Consider the following 22,002-nt stretch of genomic DNA (forward strand, 5'->3'; position numbering starts at 1 on the left):
AAAATTGTCCATAATGCACGTTTGAACATGGTAATAATACAAACATATCAATAATATAAACATGTCAATAGCTCATTCATACATGTCAATAATACAAAAATGTCCATAATGCACGTTTGAACATGGTAATAATACAAACATGTCAATAATATAAACATGTCAATAGCTCATTCATACATGACAATAATACAAAAATATCCATAATGCACGTTTGAACATGGTAATAATACAAACATGTCAATAATATAAACATGTCAATAGCTCATTCATACATGTCAATAATACAAAAATGTCCATAATGCACGTTTGAACATGGTAATAATACAAACATATCAATAATATAAACATGTCAATAGCTCATTCATACATGTCAATAATACAAAAAATGTCCGTAATGCACGTTTAAACATGTTAATAATACAAACATGTCAATAGCACGTATAAACATGTTAATAATACAAACATATCCATAATTCATTCAAATATGTCTAAAATACTTCCAAACAGGTTCATAATGTACTCAAATATGTTCATAACACAAACGACGGCCATAGCAAATTAAATTAAGTCAATGAATTATTCAAAACATGCCTATCACACATATCTAACACGGCATCTTTCACATAATACACAAGAAAACTAGTTTTGTTTTTAAAATAAATGATTGAAAGTTATAGTACGGAAACATTTGGTTGTGTAATATTTGCGATAAAATATGAATTTTATGTTTAACTGTTTAAAACAAGCATAAACAATTTGAAAATAGTTTGAAATTGTTTCGGACATGAACTGAACCACAAAATATTCTATGTAGACACTATTCTGTTTGTAACCTTGACGTATCAATGGAGATATGATTAAATAGAAACAAGGACTGAGAAATGCACATTGGCACAATTAAATTCCACTAGGTGCTTTTAGTGAGATTGTCGAAATAGTGAATAAAACGCCCGCGTCTATTGAGCTGCCCACAGTGGCCATTTACATTCGGGATGCATTCCTTTAGAGTTAAAAAATGTCAGTTTAGACACAGACCATGGTCCATAGTTGTGAGAAATGTGCTTAGAATACGTGTTGTTTTTATAATGACGTGATTCATTAAACTAATGCGTCCCCCTGGCATGTCATACTAATACGAATGACTAAGTATCGGCAAATTGGCACGTTCGCTACACAATGTAATTCCTCTGCGTCTTCTCCTCTTCTGTTAATAGTTAGACAACAAATGTCCTTGCAGTTTCTAAAAGGACTGGAACTCACGCAGATTAAATGGGCTCTGACGATTTTCTTACTATATTTCTGATGCACTTATACTTTTAATGTTGCAAATGAGATTCAATAGCCCCATTTCACACAATGTGATCTATTCACAGCAGCGGGCAAATGTCATTCTATATTTAGTCGCCTTTGAAGAATTCGATTTGATCACAACAAAACTGTCTCTCTATTTGGTGGCAGATGTACTCTGTGATGAATTTAGCATGCCTGTAATATTGTTTGTTTCATATTCGTATTAGGGTAACTGGTTATAGCTGTATTTTTCAAGTTAAACGTATTTGTGGCGTGAACCATATTTAAAGCGACACCGTCATCGCACAGCGCTCGTTCAAATTTATAAACGTTGCCTATCTTGTCCCACATGTACCCATATAATGTTGTGGTTCCCGTGTCATTTGAACAATTCTATCGCGATTTACTAAGGATGTCACGTGATATAGTAGATCGGTCGTGCTGTCCTGACATTGAATTTCGCCTTTGATGTAATTGAGAAAATGTCCCGATAATAAGCAAACGTATTTGGTTACCAGCTTGACTTCCTACAGAATAGAAATGCTGATTGGTTCAATTATTTAATGCAATTATTTTCAAGTTTGGTCACATCACGTTACTGCGACATATCATTCTCAAACTCGATTACGTTGACCACGGGGAAAAGTATCCTAGCAACTGGAGCATATTTATCCCCATTCCGTTCTCGATAACAAAGTATATTTCTCAAATTGTCCAACAAACAGATCAATTGAATGTAATCACATTCAATATATTATATTTTTTTAAAATACAATTGATTATATTGTTTATAACAGCGTACTTCTCTGTACACACCCACATATCGGTAAGCGACTGGCGAGCACAGTCTACATGTTTCTATTAAAACACACAATTAACATTCGAATGGTTATTCGAATATCCTATCATCATTAAAGACTACCACGCCTGGTTTGACTTCTCTTTCATCCGTTTTCCCGGAAATATACTCCCACTTCTTTTCACGCTTGAGAACGCATTTTCATATTTTCTTCCTTATAATCTCAAGTTGCTTTTAGAGAGAATTCTGCGACTGTAAACACAGCGACACATTGACGAGCATGGTGCTTAATGTTAGTATTTTAATGTGCTTGATATTGACAATAACACTTGAAATTGTTTGTATTACGTATATTGTGTCAGATAGAAAACATTATATCTTATATCCGATTTGTACACTTAAATATATTGACAGATCGACTTACATTTTAACACAGAACAAAGTTAAGATTAAAATTACCCATCATATTTCAATAGACGGACTATCTATAAACCGATTATATCCTCAACCAATAGTTCATATATGAATTATATGTATGTTTAGTTTTAGTAGAACCAGTGCACATATTGTCACCATTATATTATACTGTAAAATACTTTATTTTTTCTTGTAATCAATTTTCTCTATTTTCGCTGAAGGGACGATTCAGTGAAAATAAAATCAAGCGAATATACCTTTTTTCCCTTTATTTTACACCCAACTCATAAAAAATCAGTGAAAATAAATTCCACACAAAACACTTAATTCCAGCTTAAATAAAGTATTTCACAGTATTATATTTGATTTCCCCGGGATCCGAGATAAAAACAATAATTGCAACACTGTAAGCATAATGGAGAAAAATAACATTAGGGTCCTGACACTGAGAAGCGTGTTTTGAATGAACACTGTGATATAATAATCAGATGTGTTACAGTGCTACCTCGAGCTATATTAATACTTTGATAGATAAATATACATATATACATATATATATATGCGAGTAGTCGATATGTTCATACATGTTTGATCTTTTTTGCTCTATTCAAATTACGTAACTCATGTATTTTTTTGATATTTCGACAGAATTATACACCACGATGGATTTTCCAAAGACGATTGCCTTGCATTCAAACCTGTCATTTATGGAAACGCTATCCAGTCTTTACTCTCGATCATTCGCGCAATGGAGCCGCTTAGTATTGAATTTGAAGATGTAGCAAGAGTGGTACGTACAGTTACTTTATTATTGCATAAAATGTTATACCAGAATGTTTGTTGTTGTTGTTGTTGTTTGTTGCATTGCAATTAACGCTCGAGCTTCCGCCACGTAACGCGCATAACAACCCAGGTACTGATTGCTGGTTAGAACGGTTCGTACACACTTATGTTATGCAGTATATTGTTTCTGGTCTTGGCTATTTTATGGTGCACTTCCATTTACAATAACTAACAGAATAAAGTTTTACTTAAAATGGTGTAACCGGAAGCATTTTCCTTGACATACAACAGTCAACCCTAACAACTGTCGTTTTATACATCGAATGACCGACATCATTTGGTGAGTGATTAAATTACAGATATTGGTAACATTACAAAATTAATGCATGACATAAATAGCACAGCACACACATTTACATTGTGTGCGAAAAAAACCTGCATAATGTGCATGGATAATATTCAGTATGCTATCCTCCGCATAATATACAGGCACGAATGTAAAAGTCTGTAAAGCTCTATTAATATCGACAACGACATTACCCTGGATCGATTTGGCTGCGTGTGTAGCGATGCGCACATGCTGGCAAACTGAGTCACTATCACCACTAATATGCTTGTGTCAAAGCAACTTGAATGTATATTCGCTATGAGCCCTGCACCGGTGGGGTTATGCGGGGGTAATTATGGAAATGCATGTCATTTGCCAGAACCATATTGCCCGGTGTCTGTATGGGGCGTGGAATATTGATGGCGTCTGGATGCATCGAGTCGTGCTTTCCGGGGAAGGCGAAAAGAGCCATAAAAAGAAGAAATCAACTAGCATTACGTAATATGATATGTGTTAGACATCCGATACTTTGGCGAATTATGCAACCTTCAACTAAACCCATTTAGCGGCAACTATATTTTCTCCCATGTATATGAATGGATTAGACATGTTTTATGTTAATTGTTAGATCATATTCATCATCTAAATTTATACCGATGGTGGTATAGTTACCTACATATATATATCAAGGAATGGGTCTTTCATTGTCGCGTTCATTATTTCACGTCGCCTGGCAACGATCGCTTTGCGATCATTTGCAAAGAATCATTCTAATTCCACGACAAATTCTGAATTCCCCGATTTCAATACAGCACAGTTATGTAATTGATTATGGTTTGGATAACGCGCCGGGTCGTCTAGACACGTACGGTTTGGCATTCGGTTGAAATCATTACGTAATGTGAGTAATCTTAATATTAATATAACTCTATGGAATTATAGATGAAAACAGTGACCATGATGTCATGTTTTACCCATAATTCTTTGCGGGAGGATAAAAATAGTGGACTACATAATACTGGTGAATGAAAAGTGATATCAAAATGTAAATTGCATTCTCCTATATGTGTGGGGCTTTTTCATCTGGAAGCATTATGTTGTTTTCTCATGGTGCCACGCTGCCTAATAAAATGTGATTATGCTAAATAAAAAGTGTAATAGAATAGGTATGTTTTGCTGTCCAATCATCGTAAATTGAAGATTGACAATGTTACAGTTATTTAAGCATCATGCAGTTCACTAACAAGTCAAAGTTATTTGTTCCTTAGATATAAGGTACAATAAAATGGTAGAAGAGAAACGATCTCTATATAAATACATAAAGTATATTCTACATGCATATATGTATCATTTCGTTTTGTCACGCTTTGAAAGAGACGTAAATTGGTTTAGAAACTGTATGTTGAATCAGTAGATACATAGCGTTTTAAGTCACAAAAGCAAAGAAGTCCACAAAGACAAGACAGTACACTTACATGTTATATTTAAATGTCTGAAAACGGGAAGAGAATTACACTTCAGTACCATCACTTGTTAAACAAATTGACGTGCTTTGACAGAAAGTATTCTGTGCGTTCAATTCTGTACAATCACAACATACCTGGGAAGCGAGAGCAGCGTTTACTTTTGTACCGGTGCGTTTCCGCTGCATTGTGTTCGGGATACAAAACAGCGTGATGTAATTTACTCTCGGATTGATCTCAAGTCTCCGATGTGACGTTTCTTCACATCAGGCGTTTCCTCACATCTAATGTAGTTCCAGAGTAAAGATGTTAGCAATTAATAATTCTCTGGAAACATGTCAGTACATGTGCAGTTCATCGGAGCAGTAGAGTTTCATAAGTTGCCTTTCTTTGGATTTGAATACTAATACTATACAGGGCGGATGTGAGAGGAGTTCATTCTATATTCCATAGCTACGAGGAATACGCTGCAATTAGACAGACGCCTATTAATATTGTTATGGAAAATCGAAGATTTAACGAATGGAATTGTGCCTGGTGTATTGTTTTATTTACGAGGCTAATGCAGTATTATTCACCGATATATGACTGGTGTCAGTGATGTTTATTTCCTAGTTCACTAACTATTTGCGTTGTCGTTTTTTCTGTAGGTAAAATAGGTTACATTTAAAAAAAAAACTCCCCCTTAGCACACTGTATTTCACAGCCAGAATCCCATAAGCTATGGTATTTGTTTGAAGCATGATCACACAATTGTGTATATTTTTGGAAGCAAAATGTGACAGTCTTTAAACCTTAGTGAAGTGTTACTCAGATTTATTGAGACCATTTCAATTTGTATTCCATATGCGCTCGATAGTAATACATGCAATACGAGTGTCTACGTCGATGTCACATACAACATTCGATACTACGTAGCACAGCTGTATATATCGCATGAGGTCTCGTTATCGAGAGCGTTATATACGTTACCATTTCTTCCTTTCTTTCTTTGAACAAATGAACTTTTACAGCTATTCAACCCTCCCTTTCCGCATGCCTTGAAAAAAAATGAGACCGTTTGTGATCAACGTGCATTATGGGTAACGCGAGAAGGTAATAGCAATTGTTTAATGACGACAAACATCAGTTGTACTCGTATACACACTGGTTATTTTATTTCCGTAATGTTTATTTGTTTTTTTTTTCTAATTACCACTTTATTACGATACATAATGGATTATCCAGTTGGTACTGTATGTTTACGAGCATTTATGTGTAGCAGATGTCTGTATAGATGAGCTGAGCAGAAACCTGATATACTATCCATAATCTGTGTCATACTATCTTTAGTGTATTACGTCTGATACTTGGCATACGTGATGGCACAATTTGAAAAGCCGTTACTGACACATTATAATAAGATTAACGTCAGCGTCCGTTGAAACAATTAGTATGTAATCAGCCGACGATTAAATCACAGGATTGACAAATTAATCTACAACATTTGATAACATGCTTTCGTTCCTCCCTTGAGCTGCGATCAGCTGTCTGGTCTACGTACGGCTGGTGTATTGCATTAAATTGCCGCAGTGTCGTCATGATAGGAAGATGATCTTATTTCCCCTATCATAGTGTCTCCAAAGAATGTAATACGATTACATTGAATGTATGTTCTTAACTTGTAATTATTGTAGTCACAAGATACGTCAGTGGGACTTACATCATACATATATATCATCAGGTCTTTTGAAATTGACGTCCATATTATGTATTTACTATTACGTTAGGCGCCTCCAAATTAATTCAAAACTATGGAGTGCCCTCATGATCATTTACCGCAACCTGGCCACCCTGAAGAAAAACACCGTACAACTTTATCCTTAAGAGAAGTTCTCTCTTACATAATTCAAAGTGTACTGCAGATTATTTGTTCCAATAAAGAAAATCTCGAATGTAGTCGTGATAAATCGCGGTAATATCCACAAACTATTTGATTAGGTCTGACATTATGGGAATTACGCCGTATTCAGTTGTCCCCGACTGTACTGTGTGCTACCGATCCACCCACGCATGACGCCGCCGGGCAAAAAACAAGTTTCTGTTAGGACGAGGCAAACAGAGCTATTTTTGAAGGATTTCTGAATCCCCCGGAGCTATTGAAAGAACATTTCGAATCATGTGCTTTGTTGAATGTCTGCCCAGGTATTATTTAGGTATCTGAATAGCAGATGAGTCACTTCTCATACGATTATGAATCTACAGCTTCATCAATTGAATCAGGATTTTTTTCCAGCGCGATGGCCTCGTCTACAAATCTGTATTGATGTTCAGGAATATTGTATGCATTTAAATTATATAAGCTTAACGAATAAGTGCTGTATTTATTTTTCATTAGAGTGTCATTTCTGTAATTTGTTTGAAAGCATGGATAGTGATAAAGTCGTTTGGACATAGGTATTATCAGATTTCCCCCATATTTTCTTCTTTCGTTTTTATCAACAATTGATTTGCATGTGTATGTGTTCGACAGGACCAACTGTGTCGATTCCATTGACAGATAAACCTGGTGCATCACAAAACACTGCTTTTCTGTATTTCTAAGATAGTAAAATGCTGTTGACAACGAACAAATAACCCGATATATACTTATTCTATTTATACTACTGATATATAAAGGTACTGTATATTTGCCCACACTCTATGTGTGCAACAGATATGGTGCCAAATTGTTATACAAATCTCATTTATTTATTTGTATAATCTCATTCGTTCAAACAAACAGATTTCAGATTGCAGATTTCCGTATGTTTGCGTAAATGCACAACCCCATAAATAGATCATGCACCTTTGCCATCTGTTTTCCTAACCATGTTGAAAATTGCGTTTTCTTGTTTCTATTCTCTTTCTAGCGTAAAATCGATAACACAATTTTATATACGTTGACCGACATAGAGTGAATTCCCAATAGATTCGATTGTGTGATTAAACCTTTACTCCAGAAAAAAAAGAACATTTTGCAAAGACTTTCTACTGGATTGCACCAAAAGTAACTACACTAAGCTAACTATATATGCATCAATTACGGTATATGACGTCATGTCTCTGGTTGCTCGTGATAGGTTTATATTATAACAATATTCTGTAACAGTTGCGATGTACACTAATCTTGAATTTCTGAGCGTACGCCAAAAATAACAACCCTGTTTGTTTTTGTTTTATTTTGATGAAGGCATTCTCTACTGACTTTGTGTTAGATTTATCCGTTACTGTTGCAGGTAAAAGAATTCATATATTATAGCCGCCAGTCACAATTAAACTCGACAATGTTTGACGTAGGGTTCTTGGGTGTAACATGACATGTGGTTTCTGTTGTCGGATCACGAACCAATCGAATCCAATGTAAAATTTCACAGGCATATCACGAAAGCAAGATGAGTTTCAAAATAGCGTGTAATGTTTTGTGCATATACTTGCAGTGACTAAATGAGCATGCGCAAGCCGAGCCTATGACACATACAAGACGAAATATAGATTAAAAGGAATTAATAAACCGTTAGAATGTTGTTCTGATGCATGCGTTCGAGACCGAGGCTGTTGCGTAAAAGAAGACATCGTTAAATCATAAGCGCAAATTTCTGAATTGTGGCTAACTTATACTGTCACTATTGCGCAGTCTTCTTCTATTTGTTTTGAATGCAGATGAACGTATTCGGCTGAAATGCACCACTGTTTATCGCATTGGCATTTAAATCACTGACTTCACCAAGATGTATATAATTACGAAATCAGTGCACGTGCATCCGACCTGTGTCGTTTTCATGAAACCAAGCATATATGAAACATGTCAGATATTAAGGACATGCCGTCAATTTATTTAATTTTTCCGTTCTGTACTTAGAACATGGTATTCATATTGGAGAAATGAAACAACTCATACTAACAAGTTCATTTCACTATGTGTATGTAAAAACCATTCCATACCATAATTATATCTACCCGAGGGGTTACCTACTGAACTCTATTTTATAGCCACTTTATACTGTTGTATCTTAAAAAGACATCTGATAGTGTCTGGGCTTTTTATTTGTATACATAGCCCAAATCCATTCTCAGAAGTAGTTAGTATCTTAAAATCTAACTAATGCTCAATAAATAGGAGTAATCTTCTTCTCTCTCGTACATTTAATCTACGTATGATCGAAGCTGGGTTTCCAATTTTGGAAGAACAAAACACAATAACAAAATGAATTAGAACAAAACTATACACATATTATTGATCGCTAATGAATGGTTGGAATGCTACACTGATTTTCGAATTGGTTATGAAATCTTTTTTGACAAACAATTTAATGCTCAGTGAAATAAATAAATAAATATTGATATTATATGCCAGTGTGTATCTTTTCCTAATTATTTAAAATAAATGCAAGTATACAAATTTAGACACCAAACATATAAGTTGTCATCTTTGAACACGTAGGATTACCATTCAGTAATATTCAGTATTCAGTAATAAATCAGATTAGATATGGATAAAAATGTAAAATTGTAATTCTTCTAACATTAACTACAGTAACAATACAGTAACTAGAATATCCTTACGACAAATTGTGCACAAATATACATGTACACAGAATCTGGGATGATCCATTGAACGTCTTTTGGGATGTATCTGTCGCGTCTGTTACATTGGTCATGCGCTCTGACGCGGTCGAGAGCTACTATTTCGCGTCACGTGTTATATATTTGTCTATATTTTATATTCTATGTCTTTCAAATCTTAGCTTGTGTAAATGTGATATTAATTTGAAACAAGCGGCATATATCTCTCGATGATTTTAAAAGTGAAAAGTGAAGTGAAAAAGTTAATTATGCAATGACGTTATTTCCGACGATCCGTTACTCCTTCATATACGTATGAAACACTTTCAAATAGATATCACTCTTCTCGGAGCATTAAAGTTAATTTGAACTTTAAACAAGGCAGAGTTATAAGACATTTGTATATTGGTCCAATGATTACACAAATTAACCCTCCTTAAATATACATATGAATTTCGTAGCGATTCTGACAGAGATCTAGGAGGCATGTAATGGTGCTATTTACTCTGAGTATAATAATCGCATCACGAAATTTAAATCCTTCATTGTGATCATCCATAAGCATTATTCGTAATTATAATTTATCGTGCATTGGCAATGATGAGTTCGATTCCAATCAATGCCTGTAAGACAAAAAGAAATGAGCAGCTATTTTTGACCGCTGTGTGCGAGTTAGTGCAATCGCAGTACGTCGAAATGCACGATAGTGATTAGGTACATCGTAGAAAATTAAACGTCAATTTCAGATTACACGGTATAAGTAAATTAGCCTTTGCTAGACCGGCTTTCCGTTTCATTAAAGTGATTGCTAGCGACTTTTAACTGACCAAGATAAAAACATTGGATTTTTCACAAACCATGCTGTGATGGATGGTGTGGGCGTTTGCCATTTGGTTTACATGAATGTACTAATGTAATCCTCAAACCTACAAGTGAGACCAATAAGAAGGAGTTTGTATGTGGTCGGTATATTCGATGTACTGTGTGGCATATTTGTTCCCACAACAAAGGAAAATATTTCTGAAACTTAAAATCTGCATATTTGTTTCAGTTTGTCACGTTTCTATGTATGGAATCATATCTGGGTGCATCGTTATTATAACTCATATGAACAAGGACGGTAAACACGACCATGTTGTTGTGTTAGAGTTGTGGAAGGCCACATACCTGTCAACCATATCAGAAGCACGATTCGTTTCAATTTCCAATCGCGATTCGTTCTGGATGATATGCCGGTGGCTACAGATGAATGCTATAAACCATTTCAGCAAACAATCACGAACTCAATGATCAGCCATTTGGAAATCTTTCCAAGTCTTACTCAGTAATCCATTTTCCATAACCGCAAGGAACCTATGACTGCTTATTCCAATTGCATTACAGTATTTTATAGGAAAATACAAACAAAGTAGTACACCTCGATTGAGGGGAATGTTTTTTACCTTTTTCACAAGTTCAACAACAACAACAACAACAACAACAACATCAGGGACATCCACAGGGACATCAACAATAGCAGCAGCAATACATGTGCAAATTAATTTTAATATTTGCATGACGTTAACAAAATTGATGGATCTAACAAATTATTAAACGTTTTTCTTTTTTAACTTTAATGCATAACCAATAATAATAATAATAATTACGCAGATGATAGAAACACACAAAAAACAGAGTAGTTACACTTCCAAATTAATGCATAATACTGCTAGTAATTTTACTACATACAATTTACATATAAACAAATAACGTACAGAGTTATGGGATGGGCTGAAATAAAAACTTAATAAAATAAGTGCAGCCATATGGCCTAAAATATTGCTTTAATTGTTGATATCCATATACATATTGATATTGGCATTGATGAAATCCAGCGCAGGCTGGAATCTCTTCTGAGTGATGTTCAGTTTGTATTTATGTATTTATGTGTTTATGTATTTAAGTATGAATTTAATATACCAGACAGATTATTTAATGCACGGAGGAAATGAATTCAATCATATTTCATGTAAATAGTATGTTCTATAATCTGGTTTTAGTCAATTCACTTTCAGAATTGAATGTCATTACATGTAGCTTTATTTCCGTCACTGCAAATGTTAGAATTATTTCCGAATTTTCTTCACATCTGACATTGGTCTCCTTTTTTGATTTTGGCATTATTGTTTTGTTGTCTGTTTGACTTTTGTCTGATATATTAATACTCTATCGTAATGTTTAGACAATTAGTATGAAGGTACGAAGTACCGGGGTAGTTGAAAATAAAGATTGGTCTGCTATCCAAAAAGTTTTGTTAATCCGGATCATAAACTTTGTCAACATAAAACAGCAGTGGTAATAGATAATGATATGATCTTAAGATTTTTAAATGATTAGTAGATTTGAACTACTACATTGATAGTTTCATATGTGTATTGTCCAGTTAACTATAGTAATCACACAAGTGGGCGTGGTGTTTCAGTGAACACACATATACATTGTCAACTTTTTGGAAACGTTTCGAAGCCGACTTATACAAAAAGCTGATGTTGCACTCCCTGAAACACCAGGGCCACAAATTGCGATTAACAACCTTTTTACAAGAGTCTGACAAAAATGCAAAATAATTGAACAAACGCACAATTGATGCCAGTGAAATAATGTTCATTTGCATTAACACAAAAGGTTCAATGGATTGGTGTGTATAACATTTGTATAGCTATCCCAACCGAACTTCTCATCGAATATAATTTACATACTAGTATACTGGGTTGAACTTGGTAAGCATTTTCAGCCCCCACATTCACTTTTAATTGTTCAAATTCGACACTTAAATATGTTTATGAAAAACACTACTGATAGCTAAGATAACAACAAAAACTGCACGGCTGCAATTTTTTTCTGCTTAGATCTGTTCACATTACCCAGCGAATTGCCATCCACTCATATGATTATTAGACAACATTGCATTGGAATTACATCATATGCTGACCCTGAAAAACGATAGTATTCATTCTGTTCTGCGCGACTGTGTGCCGAAACCCTTCGAAGACTGTTTTATCTATGTTCACTCGCACGATCAATAACTCATGGTATCGCTTTTGTGAAGTGAGCACACATGATATATTATTAGTCATTCACAGTTAACAAATATTGATTTTCTAATGATAAACATCCGTGGCCTTTGTGACCTAATAGTCTATGCCCCCATACTCTTGTGTCGATAAAAGTCTGTCGGCGGTGAATTGGGTCGGTCTTGTTTATGACCTGTATTCGTAATGGTCATACTATTTTGCTTAGTGTTATTCAGTTTGTATTGAAAAAAGCAAGGGGTCACCCGTTAGAAATGATTTTCAGGTCGCTTCTGTAATTGAGAGAAATTTGAGACGCTCTATTAATGCGTCTTATTTTATTTATAGCCACAGAACTCAGCTGAAATGTAGATTGCATGTACTACTCCGGGGAGATGGGGGCATACCGATGGCGATATCTCCCAGCTTTGGGCGTGTCTTAACTTCTGATACAGAATAACGATTCCGACGTACTGCGGGGTTTATGTGCTAGAATCAAACAATTTGACGTTAATTCGTTACGATGTGTTCATAATCGTTTCACTTTATTTTTACGCGTGAGTTGATACCTTGTTTCCTTTTCAACCAATGGCGTAATCAGCGAGTCGGTCAGTGTTCGTTATTCAAGTACATATTCCGGCAACCGTTAGATGCTTTCATCGCCATATTGGAACAGAAATCTATTTACATAGTAAAATATGACAGCGAAATAATTTATACATAATAGGCATTCACGGATTTCTGCATTGCAAGAAGTATAAGTCTAGATATTATAATTTTGTCACAGATAGCTACCCTGCACTGATATCATAGTTTTAACGGCAGGTGTGAGTACGCTGCAATCATAAGGTGTGAAATGTTATTTAACACTCCGTAGACCATTAACGGTTGTCTGTTAAAGGTTAACCACCTCTAGGTAGTAAGCAAATACCAACTGTGTGTCATAGACCTAGCTGTTATTATGTTAGCTGTTCCAATTAAATCCAGAGTGCCGTGGCTGAGTGAGCCATTATCGAACATTGCATCCCCGTAGTAAACTGATGACTTATATACGGATTACGAAGAAATATAATGGCGTTTATTCTTAGTCTGTACCTAAGTCAATGACTTGCTTTTTACCTCGCACCACTTGTATTTATCATTCCCGTATATGCAAGAATTATGTTCTTTATTATATCATTAATAATTTAATTTAATTGCATAATATAGAAATGATAGTACAGTCTGAATCAAACTGAAAACATTGATCGAATCTCGAAAACTGGGATTATTGTTATCCAACCTCACTTCTTTTCATGTCACCATATATTATATGAAGAATATTCAAAACATAGTTTTTCCCTGGCAGTTTTGTAATCTCTGCAACCTGTTTAAATTAATTTACTTTAATCGTGTTAGCGCGTAAGCTCTGTATATCAGCCGTTAATTAAAATATCGAACATGTTGAACTGCAAGAAGAGTCACGAGTATCGCACACATTCGGACAATTGAAAAATAACAGCTTTTATCAATTAATGTTAAATGGAATTTAAGCAACCCTGCTTTTACACAAATTGTAAGTACGCATAATATTTAAGTTTTCGAGTATGACTGCAATGATTGCAAGCGAATGATGAACGGGAATTCTTGGTGGCATCGGCAACGAAGCTAATGAAAACAAGCATTGAATAACCATGGCAACGTCGTTGATGGTGGTGTGATAAATACTGGAGGAATGTGTAGGGTGTCAGCTAACGTGGGCGATTTGATGAATTATATTGATTTGCAATTGCGGTTCTATGGCAACCAACGCATGTATGGGGAATGTCAGTTATTAAATAATAGAGTAAGCCCCAATACTTGAGTTGAAGTGGTCATGTCGGAAGATCAAGAGAAAGAATTTGTCAATTCTGCTAAAAGCCAGTGCTCCAAATATGTGGTTATTTTGTTAATTTCTTTATTTTTTTCTGATTTTTTTTTCATTTAATTTTAACTTTTCGTTTTACGCTTTTGTTCAGTCTTGACTGTAACAATCGTCAGAACAGCAATGCCATTAAATAAAAATTACATATATTTAAAGAAAAACAATTTAAAAGACTGAAAAGAATCTAAATCTGTCTAAATGTAATTATGTAGACGTGGTCTATGTACGCCTAGTACATATCTAGTTACGTTCACATCGAAACATGTTGTAACCTATTGATTCAGTAGCGATTCAAACAATATCAACTTGCAATACAATAATACTCTGTAGATTTAACAGAGAACGAAAAATAGGTTAACAGCTGAAAATGTAAATACTGTTCATATGTTTTCGTTATATCGGTTATTGAATATTAATATACAATTAGTCTATAGTACAATACATACGGTAAATAGACCCGATTCGAATTTTTAATTAAATTTACTGCTAAATTAGTAGGCGGTTTACCCCAAATCAGCGATTAACAATAACGTTGTTTATTACAAAATCCTTCGCTTGAAAAAAAGTCTAAACTCAACGCACGGTTTACTTAGCTTTTATCTCATTTTCGGTAATATTTCGTTGAGTAATTTACTATCATGTTCATGTTTTTGACGACATGCGCTAGTAAACTTACCCCAAACAATTGTCGGTTTTCGGGTATTTTGCGTTGAAAATTCACCATATATTGTTCACTACCTATGCTAGTAACTTAATTCGAGTAATTTCGAATATAACTCTGTCAAAATTGAAAGAGTAGAACAAATGTTGTATAGTATTGTCACATTGTAATTCCACGATGTCATTAGGGCAGTCTTGACAAGTAACCAGGTTCATTCGTGACACACCGCGTACGAGACTATCAAATTCGGGGTGAAGGTCAGACCGTTATTCTATTTTTAACCGGTACATCCATTTTAATTAAGCTAATATGCAGCACGATTGGACGATAAGGATGGCAAAATCAAACATACGCCGTGAGTAAGGTATTCAACTCCACTTAAAGGGTCTAGTATCACGTAGTTTCATTTTACACAGTAAGTGTCATTTTTCGAATCATAATAACGGAATTACATGAGGGACGTATTGGCATAGCAGTTTGCGGACTTACCTAGCACTGGATCCACGGCGTTGCCACGGACAATTCATTAAAGATGGTATCTGAACGAGAATATGTAATTTTTAATATTGAGTTCATAAATACATTGGATTATGATTTATATGACATGAAAACGCTGTTCTTATAGAACAGATCTGAATTCTTGTTCGAAGAAATAATGACATTATTTGGTGCGCATGCTCCACGGTTGTTTTGATGCGTACAACAATCAATGCACATGCGCATTCGTGTTTTTGATTTGTCATCTATCAAATACAGTACTTTGTGCCATGTAAGAGCAATATAGTTACAATCCCAGTGGGTCTATAGTATGAATTATCGAACAACAGCATTAAACATGTTTTTTTTTAAATCCAATAAATGTATGGCTGTAGGAATACTCGCCGTGTTACTCGTTGTGTTACAACCTCGAACAAAAATGAACTTTCGAATGCTAATATACTTCCGTAACTTGTTTCTAACTTTATTAGTGAATGTATAACCATTGTGTTGATGGTTGTCAGTTTCGTAACATTGTAGACAAACGGTAGACTTTGTGTCACCGAAATATACATCACGTACTTCACATGTGGGTGATCATCAATTACCCGGAAACACGGGGCATATTTTGTGAAGTCAATTTCATGTGTGGTCACAATACTTTAAAGCGGGCGAGTCGTCACCTGCACATGCGTCAGATGGTAATAGCGTGTCATTGTTCACAAACAAGCGTTCACCCATGAGCCTTTGCGTTTGTAGTCCTCATTTCCACATTTCAATATAAATTCAACTTAACTGTTACATGCACCATATTTTCAGTGCCGACATTGTGTAATTTAGTACACCTGCTCACACAATAAAACGAGTTTACTGCTGACGTAAGATTAGCTTCATTCTCATGCCTGTAAATATATTTTTAAAAATGGCATAATTTATTTATCTATGCAACGTATTAAATTTGGGTCGCGCAAAGCATCGTGGGTACGACGGACCCAGAAAGCAGATCATAAAAAAAGTCGTGTAATTCTAGTTCTTTGGCTTCGAGCTGATAAAATAAAAAAACTTTAATAGTTATCCCCCGTATTTCGTCGTGCTCGCCCCAGCAAACAAGAAACATTTCGTATGAACGCCGATTGTTATCGACTTCGGGAGTTAAAAGGTAGCGGGAGTCCGTCTAATCGAATAGTGTTTACAAATGCTAAGAGCTGCGGTGGGGACAGACGAACCTCGAAAGATACAACGCCAACGGGCATAACGTACTCCGTGCATACATATACAGCATCGTTTTGTATGTTCTAATGCGTCCTTGAAATGCAAACCTCTTAAAACAACATTTATCCGTTCAAATAGTGTATTATTATGCCTCATTCTATGATCCCATTTTCTCCTCAACTTTCTGCTTCAGACGTTATTTTCTTTTTTTTGATTGAAATAACCTTCATTTCTCCTCATCTAATGGAATGGCGGTATACTGTATATTATAGTCCATTTGTTCTGTCTGGAGAACATTAAAGGTTTCAGTCTGACCTAAAGACGTCGGGAACCATGATGAGAATATTGATTTCGGCAAATGCGTAATAGGATGTTCCCTGTCGCATGGCATATATAACGTACGAACAGAACCCAAGTTGGATATATCAGTACACTCCATTATTTATATATATTGCCGGTGGGTTACAAATATCTAGCGGAAATATAACCAAAGTTTTCCGAAAAAATATCTAAGATCCGTAACTAGCTTGATACTAGTAAGTAGCCTTAGAGTGTGAGCGTCAAACCGACCGCGATTCTGCGCAGGTCAATTAATCTAATCGTTTGATTGCGTTTTTATATTTCTTTGTACGTGGCATTTTTCAAACCTGGCGGCATTGCATTTGCATGTGGTAAAAATCCCTTAAAAACCCAATATGTAATTATCCTGCCTTGCGCGTTTCAACACGCAATTTATGTTGAAATTATGAAACGATAATCGACCTAACCTTGAATCACCTCATTTGCACGTATCAATTATTGTAAACGAGGTACATTAAATAAACATTCCCTGCGTTTGATTATTCGTAACGCTAAGAGCTGTCCATGCTGCCTTGGGTCGATACGATAATTACGGAAGTGTTGGTTTCGCAAATTGAAATGGATACCAAAAAACGGTAATTGTAGCATATCGTTGATCACTTCAATCACCGCGTATATTTGAGATGTTTCTATGTAATTTGAATTCCCAGCAGGAAGGAAGGTTATTCTAAGCTTTTAGGTTCCAGCAGTATATATAATTACGTTTGTTCTGGTTGTAGGCGTTCTTGGGACATTGTTAGTTATAATCGAAACGTGACCCTTATGGTTTCGGATATGCAAATTGGCTGAGACATCTGAACATTGCCATTTGATACAATAAAATGAGACACAGTGCCGATAAATTAGCAAATCGGGCAGAATTTCTGAGATAATTATCAATGTTTATGCCCACGGGCACATTTATTTTGTCTTTTAATGGATTAGGAATGGCTCAGAAAACGTTAGGTAAAGCTTTTCAAGTTGATTGCATGGTTCTCCGTTTAATGTATTTCTTTTAAATATAGAAACAAAATTATACAAAATCGATAGTAAAATTCATAATCTTTAGAGAGAACCTTCAAGACCGCGAACATATATATAATATATAATATATAGGAGTAACTGGGGTATATATATACCATAAAATATAAATGTAATGTACATTATTTTCCTAATATAATATTTAAATTTTGGCATTAAATTATGTTGTTCGTATTTTGATTATTGTTACCTATTGGTTTTCAGGACGATGACATCGCTCGGTAATTCATTATCTGATAGATTCGTTAGAACCCACTAGATCAGACAAATGCTTATTGTAATTTCGAGCTGGTTATTCCTAGTTAAACTAAGTGTCAAGGAAACTATGCATTCAATTGTTTGGATATACTAATTTATTATTTCCCAAACCGTATTTTGTATGTGGTTAGTATGTACCATTTAACAGAAACATCGTCACACGCGTAGCTATTTGCTGACGTTTGCGCAAAGGAATTGTGTGTGTTTTTAGCTCGACATGACGAACGTTAATGTGACACTGCACGTAAAGCATTGTAACGATATGGGGTATTGCAATTTAATGCAATGTTACACTGAATACAAGGATCAAATAATTATACAGCACGAGCAGAAGAAGATTCGTACTAGAATCTAAAGAGCGTCTTGTTTTAATTCAAACCAGCTGGCGATGACATCGGTGTTTGTGAACAACAATCAATCGGGTGAAATCCTTTGATCTCTGGTATCAAGTATTTGAAAGTTACTTATAATAACAATCCATACTGCCGCATGAATCGGATTATAGATCATCGGAACAAGTTAACTGTTTTTTTTCTATTTCTTATAGAAAGACGCTCAGTGGACAATCGCAAAGGCAGGCGAAGTAGAAGAAGGTTACATGAGGCCAGATTTGGTTGTTCGCATTAAGCGGCTATGGGCAGATAAAGGTGTCCAGGAGTGCCTAGCACGGGCTAGAGAATATCAGTTAAATGACTCTGCTGTGTATTACCTTAACGCCATAGAACGCTTAGCCTTGCCTGACTATGTGCCAACTCAACAGGATGTCCTTAAAAGTAGAGTTAGAACCACCGGTATCGTGGAAACACATTTCGAGTTTAGAAAACTTCATTTCAAGTAAGCATTTTTTTTTGTCAGTATGCCTTATACATGGACGCTAAATGTCATGTAATGGAAGTAATTCTCAATATTGTACGTCGATGTTTAACTGTTTATTTGACTGAATCATGGCAAGGGGAGATATTTGAGAAATTCTCATCGATAGTGAATTTCTAACCCCCGAACCGACAAATAACATAATGTGTAGCTCTGTGTAGCTGCAGGTATTGCATCTGTTTCTTTGGGAAGCACGGGTATGTTTTAAATGCACAATAATAAAGCCTATACACTACAATTAACGGGTGTTAACTCCAAAAAAATTGTATTTTAAATAAATTAAAAATGTATTATTCGTTTCTTAAATGTATAATGTTAATCCAAATATTTGTTGATGATGGACCAAAAAGTATTTGTTTGCCACGAACTACAAAATAATTTCCTTCAGTGGAATCAATAATGTTTATGTTCCATTTATAATGATTTCAATTTTGTACATGCGTATAAGAGTTACAAACAGGGCAACGAGGTGTAGATATTTTGAGATATTTTGATACAATCACATTACAATACATTCACTTGATAATATCTGATGATCGTATCGTCAACTGCATTGAGGGCGCTGCATTCAACTTAACACAATGTCAAATCCATTCCTTACAGAATTCATAAGACACACTTAGAAATGAACTAGTGGTATTAGTTACGTCGAAGAGAAGAATCAACCTGATTATATATATTTGGCAAATCTACCTACTATTCATTTTACAAAACTACTCATAAATGAAATAATAACAAGTATCTATCTATTTTGCAAGTTGAAGTTGACTTAAAGCGGGGGGGGGGGGGTTGTCACCTGCGCATGCGTCAGATGGCCATAGCGTGTCATTGCTTACAAACATTGCGTCATTGCGTCTTCACATGAGCCTTTACATTTTTAGCGTGTGTTGTTATCGTCGCTTGGGACTCAATTCCAGTGCGTGCGCAGGTGACGACCCCCCTTTAAAACCTGTATTCAGCCTAATTTCTCTGAAAACAATGTTTTTACCAATGGTTCCTGGTATAGTGGAGATAGTGTGCCATATTTTTAATTTAATGACATAGGATAAAAAACTACTACATCATGACGGATACCCGGCCTATTTCATAAATCTAGGCATTAACACGTGATCAAAAACTGTATGACCCCTAAAATATTTTTGGAAAAATATTTAGTAAATTAGCATTGTAATCCACAACAGAATATTTGTCGATGAACATGACAATGATATATGAACAAACAATGTATGGTATAAACACATGTTCAGATTTACCTTCTGCTGAATGTTATTTTTATACTATATTTGACAAAGTATGCAAACTTAATCTTGTAATTCTGGTATTTGTTATATAATCTTCGAACAACAATATAAATCCAGAATAATTACGCATCAGCTCCGGTTCAATAACCGCATGCCACTCATCAATGGTATATGTTTGTAAATAGCTATATAACAAGTTATAAAGTGGTTCACCTGATACGTAACATTTTTGTTGCTTGTGAAGTGTTTGAATGAATTGACTGTGTACACATGTGAGATTTTCACTTTCATCTTCTTACTGATATACCTGTTTTAAGTGTATGTATCTACACCCAATACATGACTCATTGTATTTACATACATATATACAAACTATCTTTCCTCGAAATGCGTACTACAGATATTTATCTGTGGAGTATACACATATATGACTCGTACCGTTGCTACTTAGAGCTAATGGCAATAGCAATTAAGGCAACAGTGATTTTCCCTAATAGCGTTGCTATGCGAACACAGCTAGGGATGGAATAAAACAACAATAGTACGTTCTCCATCTGTCAAGGGTGTCATTTTTTTAGGTTAAACATTCTCCAGAAATTAAACTAAGAACAAGGTATTGAAAGATATTGAGGAAAATATATATTTATACTAGTTATTACAATGTCGTTGTCTTATTCTGTAAAACTCCCATTTTTTTCTGTCACAGGATGGTTGATGTAGGGGGTCAGAGGTCGCAGCGAAAGAAATGGATTCACTGCTTTGAAGACGTTACTGCGATTATTTTCTGTGTGGCACTCAGCGAGTATGACCTAATGTTGGCTGAAGACGAAGAAATGGTGAGTATGTTGATGACCTGTTTATTGTGTTTCTTATTGTGTACTGTAATCGCAATCTTTACTGTTACACGAAAATGGCCGCCGAAATCTTGTTGGAAACGAGAGAACCACGAGGCCTGTTTATGCCCCTCTCCTGTCACAGTTCGTACATTGTTCGATCGACCTATGTTCCCGTGGTATTTGGAACGATGGATACAATGATGGGAGAAAATGGAACGCTGTTTCATAGGTAAAAACAGGCCTCGCCGCTCTCTTCCGCTTAACGTGGTATCGGAGGTCGTTTGCATGTACGACTATTTTCGCTATATCCGATTTAGAGAGAACAGAATCTTGCACAAAATGGCAGTTCTTAGTTACTTGATAACAGCTCAATTCCATGGAGTTAAGCATACGAAAACGCCCAGGGGACGTAATCCAAACCAATCTAGTGTTTGACTGAAAGTCAGT

At 35.3% G+C, this 22,002-nt stretch overlaps 1 protein-coding gene across 1 annotated transcript in view; it reads left to right on the forward strand.

The window, feature by feature from the left end:
* The window catches only part of LOC100368357 (guanine nucleotide-binding protein G(i) subunit alpha-like), a 48,785-nt gene that overhangs the window by 21,716 nt on the left and 5,067 nt on the right, over positions 1-22,002 (forward strand). The window contains exons 3-5 of the mRNA XM_002730488.4: positions 3,155-3,296; positions 19,153-19,439; positions 21,426-21,555. Of these exons, the coding sequence (XP_002730534.1) occupies positions 3,155-3,296; positions 19,153-19,439; positions 21,426-21,555 (559 nt within the window). The remainder of the gene's footprint in view (positions 1-3,154; positions 3,297-19,152; positions 19,440-21,425; positions 21,556-22,002) is intronic.

Source organism: Saccoglossus kowalevskii, chromosome 3 (genome assembly GCF_978046115.1).
Source record: "Saccoglossus kowalevskii chromosome 3, keSacKowa6.1, whole genome shotgun sequence".
NCBI lineage: Eukaryota > Metazoa > Hemichordata > Enteropneusta > Harrimaniidae > Saccoglossus > Saccoglossus kowalevskii.